The sequence below is a fragment of the Camelina sativa genome, chromosome 6 (genome assembly GCF_000633955.1).
Source record: "Camelina sativa cultivar DH55 chromosome 6, Cs, whole genome shotgun sequence".
In the NCBI taxonomy this organism is placed as follows: Eukaryota; Viridiplantae; Streptophyta; class Magnoliopsida; order Brassicales; family Brassicaceae; genus Camelina; species Camelina sativa.
The window spans coordinates 22598986-22613978 of record NC_025690.1 but is presented as its reverse complement, the minus strand read 5'-3'; the positions used below and the strand labels follow the sequence as shown (position 1 = coordinate 22613978).

The following is a 14993-nucleotide window of genomic DNA, read 5'->3' as shown; positions in this document are numbered from 1 at the left end:
GTGTGTTTGATTCATGAATCTGTTAAATTGGGTTGTAAAAGAGGAAGAATGAGATTTATTAATGCACTGGTATTAGTTGTGATTGAATGAATTAACGATTGAATGCAGTCAAATAAGGAAATAGATGCGGTGTACACTGATGTTTAATTGAGTGGTTTCAGGAAATCTTTAATGCTTTGGGCCGAGTTTGTGCAGCCCATTGAGACTCATGGATGTGTATAAAAAGGAGCGGCTAGGGTTTTGGCGTTTTCCTCATCACCTTTGCGATTTCAATCCTGTGTCGATTAAACTTCTGCTCAAATCTCTCTCTTCTCTTGTCGATCAACTCTCTAACCATCATGAAGTCCATCTTTAGTGGTTTCCACTATGACTCCAGCTCAGATGAGGAGCTCCACACTCCACCATCTTCGTTGTCTCCGCCAACTCCACATGTTCCGATCGATCCCGCGACTGCCATGGTGGTTTACCAGCCTTGCGAGGAGTCTGTCACTGCATCTCCGACTCGGATGGATCAGATTCCCTCGCCTTCTCACGGGAATCAAGAGACCTGCGAATCCTCGTCTTCTCCACCGAGAGAGGTGACTTCTCGATTTCCGGTGGTAGATCTTACTTGTGATGTGCATGTACCTGTCCTACCATCTCAGGGAGTCTCATCCCGTCTACGCAAAAGACAACCGCCTGCTGATCTCGACAGTCGTGACTCCAAGCGCCCATCTCTTCACAGAGATAAGGGCACATCCACCGCATCTCGAGGAGCTTCGTCAAAGGACTTCGATGCCAAACGGTTCATCTCCTCAAAAGCTGTTCGACGATATGGGTTCTTTGCCTCTCGAACGCTCGCTCCAGAGGTCTGTTATCCACTAGATGCTGCAGACAAGGCTAGGGAGTTCATAGACAAAGCTGGGCTGCTTAAAACCGTTACTCAGATTGGCTTGTACGACTCGAAGGTGGTCTATGAATTTTGGGCGAATCTCCCAACGGTCAAGATTGAGGGGGAGTCTGTCGACGTGCTTGTCCGAGACTGGGTCTATGAGTTCTCTCCAAGCCGTATCAATACCCTGTTTGGTCTGAGGTCTGTGGATGTGCCTGAACAGAGATTGCAGATGGCTGCAATTCTGGAGGAGGATGTGGCTCTGTTTCTCTCTGATGGAAGGGTCAAATCCTGCAATCAGCTGGTGTCCACTGCAATCAAGAACCCAGTGATCAAGGATCTGCATCGGATCTGCTGTAGCAACTGGTCTCCCACGGTGAACACGGGGTACATCTCGACGAATAGGGCTATGGTGATCTACATGATCATGCATGGGATTTCGTTTGATTTTGGACGGATGATCTACGACCAGATCATTCAACTGGGGTTGCAAGCTCAGTCTGGCTTCCGGTTGCCGTTTCCCAGTCTCATCTATCAGTTGCTGACTGCTCAGAGACCTGTCCCTAGTTTTTCATCAAAAGATGCAAAAAAGACAAAGGGGAAGAAGATAGCATTCGTCCCTGTTGAACCTATTTCTCTAAAAGGGTCATCTGCAGAGCGCAAAGCCATCCGGTTGGCAATCAAGATCCTGCAAGATGCCTTGGAAGCTGGTAAGTAGTTTCTCACTTTGAGGTTCGCTCAAATTTCTGGTTTAGTTTCTTGGTATTTTTGACTAAACTGTGCCAAACAAGCAGGGGGAGATGAGTCTGATTCAGAGACCTGAGGGGGAGATTAAGCTATGGGGGAGCAGTTGTTTTTGTTGCTCACAGTTTTTGTTGATTTTATATGTGTTTCTCCCCTGTTAAAACTTGAGACTTGTTTTATTTTATTTCTGTTTTGGTTTTGAACAATTTATTTTAACAAGTCCTTATCGGTTAACCGTCTTGTGTTGATTGCTGGAATATTTTGCTAGTACGGTTGTGTTTTGTCTTGGCTGTGTTGTCTGTGCATTTTCAGATTTGATGTTGCGGTTGCTTGTGTGGCAAGATTCAGTCAAAAAGGGGGAGNTTCATCAAAAGATGCAAAAAAGACAAAGGGGAAGAAGATAGCATTCGTCCCTGTTGAACCTATTTCTCTAAAAGGGTCATCTGCAGAGCGCAAAGCCATCCGGTTGGCAATCAAGATCCTGCAAGATGCCTTGGAAGCTGGTAAGTAGTTTCTCACTTTGAGGTTCGCTCAAATTTCTGGTTTAGTTTCTTGGTATTTTTGACTAAACTGTGCCAAACAAGCAGGGGGAGATGAGTCTGATTCAGAGACCTGAGGGGGAGATTAAGCTATGGGGGAGCAGTTGTTTTTGTTGCTCACAGTTTTTGTTGATTTTATATGTGTTTCTCCCCTGTTAAAACTTGAGACTTGTTTTATTTTATTTCTGTTTTGGTTTTGAACAATTTATTTTAACAAGTCCTTATCGGTTAACCGTCTTGTGTTGATTGCTGGAATATTTTGCTAGTACGGTTGTGTTTTGTCTTGGCTGTGTTGTCTGTGCATTTTCAGATTTGATGTTGCGGTTGCTTGTGTGGCAAGATTCAGTCAAAAAGGGGGAGATTGAAAGTGCATCAGAGCTCTGAAGGTGACAGGAGCTTGCGAAGTGTCTCAGAGTGCTGATATGCTGACGTGGCAGATGAGCTGACGTGGAGAAAGTTTATGGGATGTCGTGACAGGGAACGTGAGAAGGAAGGAAGAAGAAGATCAAGATATACACGAGGATATTTAGAGTATATTTGATCGAGAGATTAAGGGAGGATATTTCTTAGGATAAGGAATATTTCCTTTTAGTTAGGGATTCACAAAGATCTAGGTTAAAGATCGTCTGTGTAAGGTATAAAGGGACGAGGGCTAGCCGCAAAAAGAGTTAGCACTCGTGGGATAAAAGTTGTGAGATTTGTAAACCTTCAAACAATCAAAAAGAGCTTTGAAGGTGAGTGTGTTCATTTTACTCTTTTAGATCTACACAGGATGTTGTGATAGATAGACAAGAAAGTAGGTTTAGGTTCATAGCTTGTAACAAACGTAGGTTTTTACAAGATTAAATAAAAGCGTTTGCTTGGCACGTTTCCAAACGGTTTGGTAGATCTGCGTTCTCTATACCTTTACAATAACAGTCTTTGATAATCTTGTACAAGAAAAAGTACAAAAGCGTTGAGAGTAGAAGAGGAAGAAAAATCACAATCCGTTTAGGGGTCTTGACCGCAAAACTATCACATCCTTCTTCAAATATCGTTTCCAGTTTAGGCTCTCTTATTCAATTCTCCAGTTTGGGCTCTTTTACTTGGGCAGATAATTGGGAATGAGAGAGCCCAAACTATAACAACAACACCTTCATTAACCATCAAAGATTAGTAGATAACAAAGTCATGCTATTCAACGATTTTCTCTTTATCTCCCATTTATTTACAACATTTAACAATTAAATTAGGTTTTAATAGTAGTACAGATTGACCAAAAACATATTTAGAACGACTAGTCGAAAACTTATATCGGGGAGAATAAGTCATCTCCAACCTGGTTTAACTCTAGCGACACGAAGCAGAACGATTCCGTTGTGTCCACCAGGCTTCTAAGCTTATGAAGAGTGACTTTTTAACAGGTGCCAAGATTTGATAACAAACTTTAAAAGGAAGATTAGCTAGTTTAACCTCCTTGAATACTACGGCTCAAGAACGTAAGGTGTAATAACGAGAAGTTCGACATACCCTCCTCCCTCTCTTTCACTCCCCATCAAGCAAATCAAGTAGGGGACAGTATAGCCAAATATTTCCGCACCTTTACTACTTCCGAAGAGATATTGTTATAAATTTATCTATTGTGGACAGAATCCGCCCTCATGTATTAGCTGAAAAGTCAACAACTTGACCTAGTAATGCATTAAGCTTTCTTCTACCGAAAAAGGATTGAATGGTCGATATTGGAGGCATGTAACGTTTGACGTAGTCGTCCCATGCAGGCCCCAACAAAAATAGAGATGGATAGGGACTAGGATGGATTTTACGGAAGTCTTAGTTATGTGAAGGTGTTGTTATATATCTTGTTGTAGACTTGTGGTGGAAACACCATTCACTCTTATTATAAATTTATAATTACTAAAGAAAAAAAATACACATTGACTTGAAAACACATTTTTTCTATTTTGTAGTCGAAGTTGAAAACATGTGATGTTTGTTTGACGTAATCAACCCCTAGCAAAATTGTAATAAAACCAGCTACGGGGTATTTACGTAACTCTACTTGGTCTTGTTTGGATTAGAGGAAGGGCAAAACGTGATGACATAGTCAGTAGAGTTTAGGCATGTAACGGTGCTATTATTATCGTCATAGGCGTAGATATGAGCGAGTGGGCAAGCTCGCTCGAAGTTCTGCGTGTACACCGTCGGCTTGCAGTTTTGCTTTGACTTGAAGTCGCGGGTGCAACAAGTCTCCGGAGTATTAGATTCCATGCACGTGCTACTACATGCGACTGGAGTGCCTCTGGACATTATCATAAGATCTTTTGGACAAGTCTTGTTCAGTTCAACATCACAACCGGCGCTGATACATGTCCGGCTACGCTGTGAAGGGACCACCATTACTGGAAGGTTGTAACCGTATTCAACACTGATGGTGTAGCTGTTGATGCCACCATTATCAATTCTAAAGTAGACATAAGTCACCGGAGCCCAACTGTATGAGCCGGGACACTCGATCTTTCCGGATTCGCAGTCCCCTGTGGCGCAAGAGAATTTTCCTGTTGAGTCGGTGGAGCATAGCGTCCTACCCGAGATAAGACCGTACCATGAGGATGGCGCCTGTATGGCTCGCGCCTCACCTCTCCTGAGAGCGAAGCCTGTTGGGGAGACCTGTGAGTCCACGTTCCATGAGAAGATAACTGGCCAAACTGTGTGATTGCACTTGTTCTCTATGGTAAGTATACTCATGGAAAACACTCCTGCGAGGAACATCAAACTTAGAAATTAAAGAAAGAAACAAACAAGTATAACAACCAAAAATAAAAAAGTACTATCAATCAAGAAAAAATCTTACCCGATACTAACAAATGTAAAGCAAAGAGGAAAATCATTGGCAACCTTTCCGCCATTGGGTGACAGAAAAAAATTGAAACGTTCCAAGGAACTGAATTAGTCAGTCACCCTCTGAGTATAAATTGGAGGAAGAAAACAGATAGTGGAAATAATATAGTACAACCCTTTTTCTAATCGTATTTATGTTTGGGAACTTGCCAAGAAAGAAGAGATATAATTTTTTTAATAATTGCATTTGTAGTGTGAATGGGAATAAGAATTATTTTTCTCTTTTTCAAACCTGTTAAGTGTTCATTTGATCAATTCTCACAACAGAATAATTATGTTACAACCAAAAAAAGTCATGGTTTCTGTAACAGTAAAGTAAGAATTAATACAATAAAAAAACATAATTTTCATTATTATTATTTAATTATTTTCTAAATTTCATCTCTCTAATTCACAATTAAAAAATTGGTTTGACTTGAGGCTAGCAAATAGTCAAATACCAAAATCATGGTTTTTATTTTATTTTTTGACAGCACCCTTTTATTTAATTGATTCACTGAGTTAAATAAATTTTTATAGAACGAGCTAAAGATATTTAGAAAAAATAAGATGGAAACTTGTTGAAGGCTAGATAATATCGAAGTCATTGTCTTCTTTTTGTTTTTGTTCCTTTTTTATTCGCTCTTGTTTTCGATGATTGTCCACTCATTAGCCTTTCACTATTTTCATTGCAGTTTTTTTTTTTTTTGTCAAAATATTTTCATTGCAGTTCCACTGCAAATGCCATTTTCATATATTCATATGGAAGAATGAAGACAATGATGAACTCTCCTCCAATTCCTACAAGGCTACAACCAACTCTTTATCTTAGCATCCAAACCTGATCATGGGTAAAATCTCTTTTGATATGGACTAAAATCTTTCCATTTGCATTGCGAATAACCCGCAAAACACCATACAACGATGATGCCAGGATTCGACCATACAAAACGGGTATTGCATTTGCATTTACTGAAGGGTTTACAACAAGTGGACTACAAAGATGTTTAATGCTCTTCAAAGCAAAGGGGGAAAACAGGTTTTATCAGTGAGACAATAAAACAGGCTGAAGACAATGGACTGGTGGCTCATTTTGAGAAAAAGATATGAAGAACAAGTCTATCCGTTCCTGAAGGACTCGATGATGCTAGACATTATTGCTAGTTTTGGCAAACCATTTGTTATACCAATTTGCAAGAAGCTGTTTAGTCTTAAATCTTATTAAAGTCTGAACAAATAAAAAAACTAAATGACAGCTGTGGGATTTGAACCCACGCCCTTTCGGACCAGAGCCTAAATCTGGCGCCTTAGACCACTCGGCCAAACTGTCTTTTTGTTTTAGTTACATGATTAATATTTATATATCATCCTTAAATGATCAAGTATAAATATGTAATTTTAGTACTCTTTACTACTTACTACTTAGTAGTACTTACATTTGATATGTCTAAGTGGATATAACAACTAGTAAAGAGTTTATAAAGATTTGTTTTAGTGTTGTCTATATATGTTGGTGCGTAGAATCTGTTGATTGATATATAACTTAATAACCCACAGTACATGTATATCGCTTTAAAGAGCATTTAGATAATTACAGCTTCATCCCAGAAGAAGTGTTTGGAATTTCCAATGATGGCTTATATGTTTTTGTTGCAGCCATATCAAACTCAGTTCTGGTTCGGTCAACACAACTCAGTCATTGTCTTCTCTGCGTTCAGGCCACAACTCAAAATCCCAAACCTTGGCCAAGTGAAAAAATCGAAAAAATCAAGATTTTTGCTCTTGTTGTTGTTGTTGTTGTTGAGCCTTTAGTTTCTCGAGCTGCTTCCGTAGATAAGCTTGTTTGAGTTTCTCCCGACGATTTGTTGCCTGCTCTTGTCTCCGTAGCTTCAACTCAGTTGCCTTTTCTCTCTCTTGATTGACTTCCTCATGAACTTCCCTACATAAACAATAGAGATATGTCGATTCACTTCCTAAAACAGAGTAAAATCTACAGCAATGGACTTGTTTCCTTCTTTCTAAGAGCTTTGATGAAACAAATAACTAACAGAGAAAGGAGATAGAAATGGAATTTACCTGACCATGCGCACATGTTGACTTACATCAGTTGTCCCAATTGCTCGTCCAAGTCCAGCAAATTTGGTGCTAAACAGCGAACCGTCGTCTTCACCATCATGTTTTAAATCTTCAGGTGGTGCTGAAATGGAACTGATGTAACTTCTCGATGGTTTTGGATCTTCATGTTCAATGCCTTTCCTGAAGAAATCAACACAGTACTTCTCTTCACCTTCTTCATCAGATAGCTCTCCTCTAACAAGTTTTTCATACAACTGAGCCTTTTTCTCCAATGCTGCATAACTAACAGCTCCGTCTTTTACCGCTTTGTGCTCAATCTTGTCCCTTCATTTTCCAAACATACAATTTTTGATTAATAACTAAATTAGTCCACACGAAAACTGAATCTTAAGTGATTCTGGACCTTAACAAAACACTTAAAAACCAATGGAGATGGTTAAACAAAGTCATATGAAGCAGCCAATATGAGATTCTTCTACAACATAAGATAATCCTGTAGTCTTCGCTTTATCCACATTCAATTTCAAACCAATGATTCTTACTTAGCTACGAATTTTTGATTGATAAACTAAAGATCGAAACCCTAATTCCCAAATAATCTCGTTTCCAAGATACAGAAGCATCCTACTTAACCAAATCATCATCCAATCTAAATTTCCAAACCCTAATTCCCAAATTGAAACCAAATGAAGATTTAAAATATCGATGAATCACCGACTTACTTTAGATTACGACTCTCGACGCCGGAATTTTTCGCGGAGAAAGAGTCTTTCGCGACAATCCTTTCCTTAGCGCGATGGTATTGAGCATCGGATCCGTTCAAATCCTTGTTCAGTTTAGCTTCTTCCTGAGAATTATAGAGCTGAGCTTTAAGCTCCATGATCGAAGAAGGACCTACACCTTCGATAGCGCGCTGCTTCTTTGGCATAATCGAAGATTCCGTTAACCATCCCAGCGATTCGGTGACCACTCTCTTCTTCGTCTCCTCTTCGCCTCCCATCTTCTTCCTTCTCCTCTCTAAATCAGAGCTTTTTGAATCTCTCTGGTTCGATTTTATCCTCAGAGGTTAAACTTCGATTGAAGATTTTGCATACACTCGATTCAAAATTGAAATCGAAGTTTATCAGATCGTAAATATAGTTCGTTCCTCATTATTGGGCCTGTCTTCGTTTAACTAGGCCCATATTTTCTTTTCATATAACTTTATCTCATTTTTTATTATGTGAACTATTAAAATAATACATACGTAACAAAAAAAAAAATTATACTTACAAAAACACAAACACTACAAAAACAAACCAAATCAAAATCCAACGGTATCTATCATTGAAGAAAAAAAAAAAAAGATGGTAAGAATATTATAATTGAACTTAAATTCACACCAATCAAATCAATTTAAACAGATTTACAAGTGCATTACTTTTGCGACAAGGCTGAGGAACCATGACCTTTGGTTCATCATGATCATTTCTTGTTACCACTTGGATGATTTGGTCACTACTTCCATTTGTGTTATTGTTTTGGTGATTTAATCCATTATTAAGAACAGCTCTTTGCTTCTGAAAATGTTCCCATTTGTCTTGAAATAGATAGAAGAAGACAAGACAAGCGATTTGAGCTGTGAACAAGATTGTCCAAAGACTCGAGTCTCTACTTGATGATGTCTTTTTTTGGTAAGCTCTTATGCCAGTGTATATGTTTATTATGCCAACTAGTGACACTGTTGTTCCTAGAATCCAATGTAATAAGAACCATTTCAACCTCCTTTTGCTCCCTCTACAATATACAGCAAAAAAAAAAGGAGAAAAAAAACGTGATAAGTGTGAGGCATATATATACCAAAGATGTATATTTCCGTGTACATCACTACATATATCAGTATATATAATACCTAGCGGGCTTGAAGACACCAGTCAAGAATTGTAGCCACATGGCAGCATAAAGAGCCAAGCCAAGTCTTTGATGGTTGTTGTCGAAAGAGTTCTCCAATGTTCTTATGGACATTATAGCTCCTATTGTTGCTAAAACCACTGCCAGTATCTGCTCATAAAAAAAAAAAAAAAAAATTGTAATGAGTATCTCAGATGGCTATTTAATGTGTGTATATATTGATTTGATTACTACATCGATTTTGAATGTGCATGTAAGAGTGTAATCATAGTGTGTCCTTAGTTCCTTTCCCTTAATATTCAAGAAATCATGATCAAAGCTATATAGAAAATTCAAGAAGCAATTCCCTTATAAGCTATGTATTTTGAAATTAATTTGAATGCATCTATATCTAGCTGTTGAAAATTGAGTAAATCTAAGACTATGAGTGCTTCTTGTTTTTCACTCTTATTAAAATCGTATACACATATTTCCCCTTAAATAGTATATTCGACAATATATTTATAGTGGAGAAAATGATTAAAGTGAGATCACTGAGATGTCATCATGAGTTCTGAACTAAGATCAATTTGCATTTAAAAATACTTGATCATAAATCGTTTACGTTATTAGATATACTTATGGAGTGGCTAATACTTAATTTATACCTGGAAAATGACATGAAGATAGAAGAACACTTTAAACTTTCTTCCATTTTCATGAGCTTTATTGGCCATTCTAACGAAGAGAATCCCCATTGGCATAAGAAACCCCATGGAAACCCATAAGAGAATGCCATGAAGCTTTATGCTATTTATCATTTGATGACTCATCTGCCATATAAAATTATAGAAATGAGGAAACAAAAAACCAAGTAATTAAAAACCCAAAAAAAGAAAAAGAATACCTTGTCGTGTAGGGATCCTTTATTCGTGAGATTGCTTGGTGAATGGTCATCAATGGTGACTTCAAGAGATGAACATATGACAAATGGTGGAGCAGAAGAAAGATAGAAGATAATAGAAATCAAAACATTCGTGAGATATTTAGAAATTTTCATTCTGATCTCAATCTCAACAGCTAAAAAGAATCTCAAATCACAAAACCCACTCTCTAAAATTTTCCTTTAACTCTGGCCCTCTCTCTAAATCAGTTCATATCACTCTATGAAATTTAGAGCAAGACTCATGAAATATATACACATGCATAAAACATATGAGTACATGTATGACTTTGAAAAGGGGTGTATGTGTGATGGAAGAGGGAGAGAGACAAATAGAGAGAGAGGATGCATGTGATGGCTGGTGCAAAAGAGGCTTTTAATGGAATGCTTTGAGGACTTAGTTAAAGAAATGATATTCAATTTGATCATGGAGGGAGGGATGGGCCAAATTCAAATGATCATTATAATGTTAATTTTCCTTGATGTTATAAATTCACTCACCAAATCCAAGATACCATCCAACATAATCATGATCATAATATAACAAGTCAAAAAGGGATTTACGAAGAAAAGAAAGAAAAAAGTAAATAAATATTATATTTATGCTTGGAAAATTTCAATTGCATATATAGTATCTTCATGTAATTGAATCATGATCACATTCCTGTTCTTCTTGAAAAGTTAATATATGCACCCACATATGTGTGCGTCTGTGTGTATATGCTCATACACACACACACTACTCACATGTGAGAGAGTTTGGACTTTATGTGCTACCAAAGGAAATAAATAAGTACTAATTTAAGCTTTTCAATTTGGTCCCATAAGCAATCAACTAATCCGCTTGTTCTTGGCTCCAATGATGTAATTTACGCTTAATATGCTCATAGATTAATAGGTTTCTTTGCAAATTGTCTTGTTATCAGACTATCAGTTATAAGTTATAAGTTTATAACCAATAATATCTAGAATGAGAGAGTTCATCAATCTCTTCATGTCATCATGAGTCATGACTGTGATATCTATATTTGCATATATAAAAATATAAAAATAAACTTGCAAACAACCTCTAAGCAAATCCATTTTATAATATTTTTATAAATTTGTAATATAAACAAAGAATGTGTAGATTATTATGTAAAATTACTAAATTGACAACTTTTAGTTATTAGTAAATTTTTATGTTCTTTTTAAAAAAATACAAATCATTTTCGTGTAAATATAGATATAATAATCTACACATGTCAATAACTAAAACGGCTACCACGTGTGGAGAGAGTTCATCAATTTCATGTCAATTTGTAGGTGACTGTTCCAAAAATTTTAAGTTAAATAGAATTTTAGACAGATTAAGGTTTGTAAGTGATAATCTCTGTCAGAACTCGAGAATTGCGAAGATTACATAACAACAATTAGATTATGGTTCCTTTTATTAATCCGCATTATCTTTCTTTTTAAAGTCTCGCGGTGACTTAACGATCATCGAAATGATTACAAATGCATGGGTAAAAGTCTCTAATATCATCGACTAAAGCACTAACAAACTATATACTAGTATAATTTTACACCTAATGAAATTTTTGGTAAGCAGTCCATTCATATATACACTTTTCCCCCCTTTATCTCTTTTTTTTTTTCTTGATTTACTTCTTATCAGAGTAGTTTTTCAATGACAAAAGTATTACAAATAAATCAAATCATTAACAATTTCTCGATCATTTCTAAGTCCATTCTAAAAACTATTGTTTCTAAAAAGAAAAAATAGCATCAAGCTTTTTTTAGTGTTTGTTTAAAGGCTAAATCATCAAGTTGGTAAGAAATAAATAACATTCATCATTGCATATTACTATATCATTGAGAATATGAATATTTAACATGAAGTTACAAGGGTATGGATTATGGAAGATCAGACTCAACAAAAAAATATGGTTATAGGGACTTTTTAAACCAAAACAAAATAAATAGGTAGTCAATATAATTAATATGACTTTTCATATAAAGAATTTAAGAAAACAAAAATTGAGTAGAGACCAAGCAAAAAGTAATGAAGCTTATGCAGAAATAAGACCTATGTAAGCTGCAGAAAGAGAGAGCAAAGAGGATATAACATATGCCATAGTTACTATCATTGGCTCCTTCAAACCACTGAGTCTAAGGTGATGATGAAACGGTACTGTCTTGAAAAATCGACGCCCTTTCCCCTTTAAACGCTTAGTCGCCGAGTAATACACGACCTGCGGGTCAGAAATGCATATATCTATGATTATTGTGGGGTTAGAGAAAGAGATGCACTTAGTATATCTGTTCTGTTCTTTACCTGAATAATGACAGAAGAAGCTTCTAAAACTGCGACACCAGATGATATGAACAATGGAAAGAACATTCCTGAACAAGCAGCCATTGCAGCCAAAGCTCCACCAAGAGCCAATGATCCTGTATCTCCCATGGAAACTGATGCTCTGTATCGATTATGAAGTAGAAATCCAAAACAAGCTCCAGCCATCGAAGCTCCAAATACAGAAAGATCTGATCAAGAATTACGATTACAGATTAGGAGCAGTGGGCAACACAATCTATCTTCACTTGAAAGTAAGGGACTAACCAGAGCAAATAGGAAGAGCTGCTATTGCCATTGCAACAAAAGCCAAAGCAGCAATACCTCCAGCCAGTCCATCAAGACCATCGGTTGCTTTGACTAAGTTTCCCATAGAAACGAAGTAAAAAGATGTCAACAATAGGTAAAGTTTTCCCAAGCAAACGAGACCTATTGGTGAAGGCAAAGGAATCAACATTTTCCTGGAAAAAATGTACAGAATCAAGAAGACGTTATATAAACTTCTGAATGACAGGCTTTGAGAGAACTCTAGAAAGTAATATGCGGATTGGTATTACTTTATATAATCATGTATTCTCATGTACATTTATATGAAAGTAGATACGCGAGTTACCATCATATATGCGTTGATCAGATTAGTTATAAGAGGCTATACATGCCATAAGGAGATGATATGCTTGCAGTCTCCAACCAAAACGCAAAGCAAGTCCCAACTGCTGCCTGTGATACATACAGATAGATCAAGTTAAGAGGATGAAAACACTTAAAAACATAAGATAGAGAGTGAAACTTAGTTAAATACCTCCAAAAGAAGTTGTGCTTTAGCAGACAAACCAATGTTATTCTCACTGTAGAGGCTTAAGGAGTCATCAATTAGTCCAATCATTGCAAATGCTACAGTTGCAGCAGCTGCTCCACAGACTTCGATGGACGAAAATTTAGTCAAGGCTATTGCAACAGTAACACCAATTGGAACAAAAAACAACCCACCCATTGTTGGGATTGTTGGTCTGCGGTTATGTGGAACTGGACCTAGTGTCCTAATTGGCTCATGCACTTTCAGTCTGTCTAGAAGTGGAACAACAATATAACCGGCTAAGGTGACTAAAACCGCTGATATGAAGAAGGGCAGGCTTAAGAAATATGGAGGCAAAGGCAGTCTAACAATCTTCCAAGCAAAAGAGTCCATCAATATAAGTAGCAGTGACAAAAAAGCCAGAAGCCCCAAATTAATCCCATATCTGATTCTGCATATGACGAAACAAAGCAATATCAAAACATTGGAAGTTCACAAGAGAACAATTTGCTATGATATCCATAAGACTAATCCACCAGAAAGAATCTCTAAAATGAACAAACACCAGATCCTAGATTCATTCACTTGATACTACACCACCTACACACACATTCTAGTGGATTTATCCCCACTCCAAATGGATCAATGGAAACTAACATAGCGGTAAACTGATACTTAAGAGTTAAGAGTAGTACCATGGTTAGTCTGAAACAATATGCTATGATAGTCATAAGACTTAAGAATAGTTAAAACACCAACCAAATCCTAAAATCAAATGACTCATAGCCTCCTTTTAGATTATAGTACTACACTTCACTTACATACAAATTCTAGTGGATTCAATACAAAGTATACATAGCAGTAAGTGATGATTAAGACTAGTGCCATGGTTTAAAATCTGAAAGTAGCAAAACGTGCCTGTGCTTTTTGCGACCTCTTGGAAACTTTCCAAGTTTTTGAGCAGTTGTTTCAGTTACCACATTCAACGCGTAATCCCCATCACTCTCTTCGCCTTCACTCGACGAAATTGAATACGTAGCAGTAAATATGTCACCAGAATAAAAATCAAATGAATCCTTAAAAAGAAGAAGAAGAAAAGTATTAATTTTGATGCTAAGACATAATAGTAGTCAAAAAACCCCACATTCTAATCTGAAATGGATATTGGAAAATTACATCATCAAATGCCTTAACTGAGACAGAGCTATGTCTCATTGTACTACTACTACTACATCCATGTCTCCGTAAGCTCGCTGCAATGAACTGCAACAGAATCAAACAAAACATAATTGTAACAAGAGAAGAAGCAATCAAACATGTCACATTAGAAATAAGCTTTCTTAACCATGAGTACAAAGACTCGATTTTTAAGTTTGTTTTCATAAGTATCAATCAATCAAAATCGGTACCTTGTAAGGAGAGGGAGATCCATATTCGACACGAGGACGTGTAACCGAAAGAGGAGGAATCGATTCGAGAGATCGAAACGGGTTTGGATGGTAGAATCGGTAAGAATTCGGAGTTAACAGGAAAAATCTCATCGCATCGCTTAGAGTCAGAGATGGTACAGAAGGTTGGGGGTAATGAAGAGTAAACGTCAATGGCGTCGTTCTTGAAGAAGAAACGATTTGGGTCGTCAAGTTTTGGTTATGTCATGTGGTTGGGTTGGGTGTGACTGACTCAAAACCTCAGATTTTTTTTTGTGTTGCAGACACAACCAAATACTATTTCTTGTGTTTGGTTTGCTTTGTCCCTTGTGTTTTTTGTTTGGGTCTTCATTACTCATTAGATGTCTTTTTTAGGTCGGCAATGTTTTTAACTTTTAATTAAAGGCTATTTTTGTAATTCTCTATACACAAGTAACCATTATTATTTTTTTTCGGTAGCTCTTGTAACAAAACTGAAGATTTGAATCAAGGAGAATTGTTTGCACAAAAAAAAAAAAAAAAAAAAAGAATCAG

General features: G+C 37.0%; 4 protein-coding genes and 1 non-coding gene across 5 annotated transcripts; all 5 read right to left on the bottom strand.

Moving 5' to 3' along the window:
- Nucleotides 4031-5045, bottom strand: LOC104792988 (thaumatin-like protein 1b; the record flags this gene model as incomplete). The annotated part of the gene is given in 2 exon segments (XM_010519259.2): nucleotides 4031-4892; nucleotides 4988-5045. Coding segments are annotated over 2 exon segments (756 nt in total). The 3' UTR covers nucleotides 4031-4191.
- On the bottom strand, nucleotides 6264-6343 carry TRNAL-UAG. Its single transcript has one exon. It is a non-coding gene; the product is annotated as a tRNA-Leu (tRNA).
- On the bottom strand, nucleotides 6528-8217 carry LOC109125274 (uncharacterized protein At4g18257). Its single transcript, XM_019226754.1, has 3 exons — nucleotides 7812-8217; nucleotides 7090-7413; nucleotides 6528-6952 (listed from the first exon to the last, which is right to left on the bottom strand). The coding sequence occupies exons 1-3, from the start codon at nucleotides 8087-8089 to the stop codon at nucleotides 6781-6783; spliced, it is 774 nt and encodes a 257-aa protein (XP_019082299.1). The 5' UTR covers nucleotides 8090-8217; the 3' UTR covers nucleotides 6528-6780.
- LOC104792987 (cytochrome b561 domain-containing protein At4g18260-like) lies at nucleotides 8433-10343 on the bottom strand. Its single transcript, XM_019246480.1, has 4 exons — nucleotides 9866-10343; nucleotides 9627-9791; nucleotides 8981-9129; nucleotides 8433-8865 (listed from the first exon to the last, which is right to left on the bottom strand). The coding sequence occupies exons 1-4, from the start codon at nucleotides 10016-10018 to the stop codon at nucleotides 8475-8477; spliced, it is 858 nt and encodes a 285-aa protein (XP_019102025.1). The 5' UTR covers nucleotides 10019-10343; the 3' UTR covers nucleotides 8433-8474.
- Nucleotides 11771-14796, bottom strand: LOC104792986 (phospho-N-acetylmuramoyl-pentapeptide-transferase homolog). Its single transcript, XM_010519257.2, has 8 exons — nucleotides 14442-14796; nucleotides 14209-14295; nucleotides 13951-14108; nucleotides 13039-13483; nucleotides 12892-12956; nucleotides 12504-12697; nucleotides 12219-12427; nucleotides 11771-12135 (listed from the first exon to the last, which is right to left on the bottom strand). The coding sequence occupies exons 1-8, from the start codon at nucleotides 14571-14573 to the stop codon at nucleotides 11953-11955; spliced, it is 1473 nt and encodes a 490-aa protein (XP_010517559.1). The 5' UTR covers nucleotides 14574-14796; the 3' UTR covers nucleotides 11771-11952.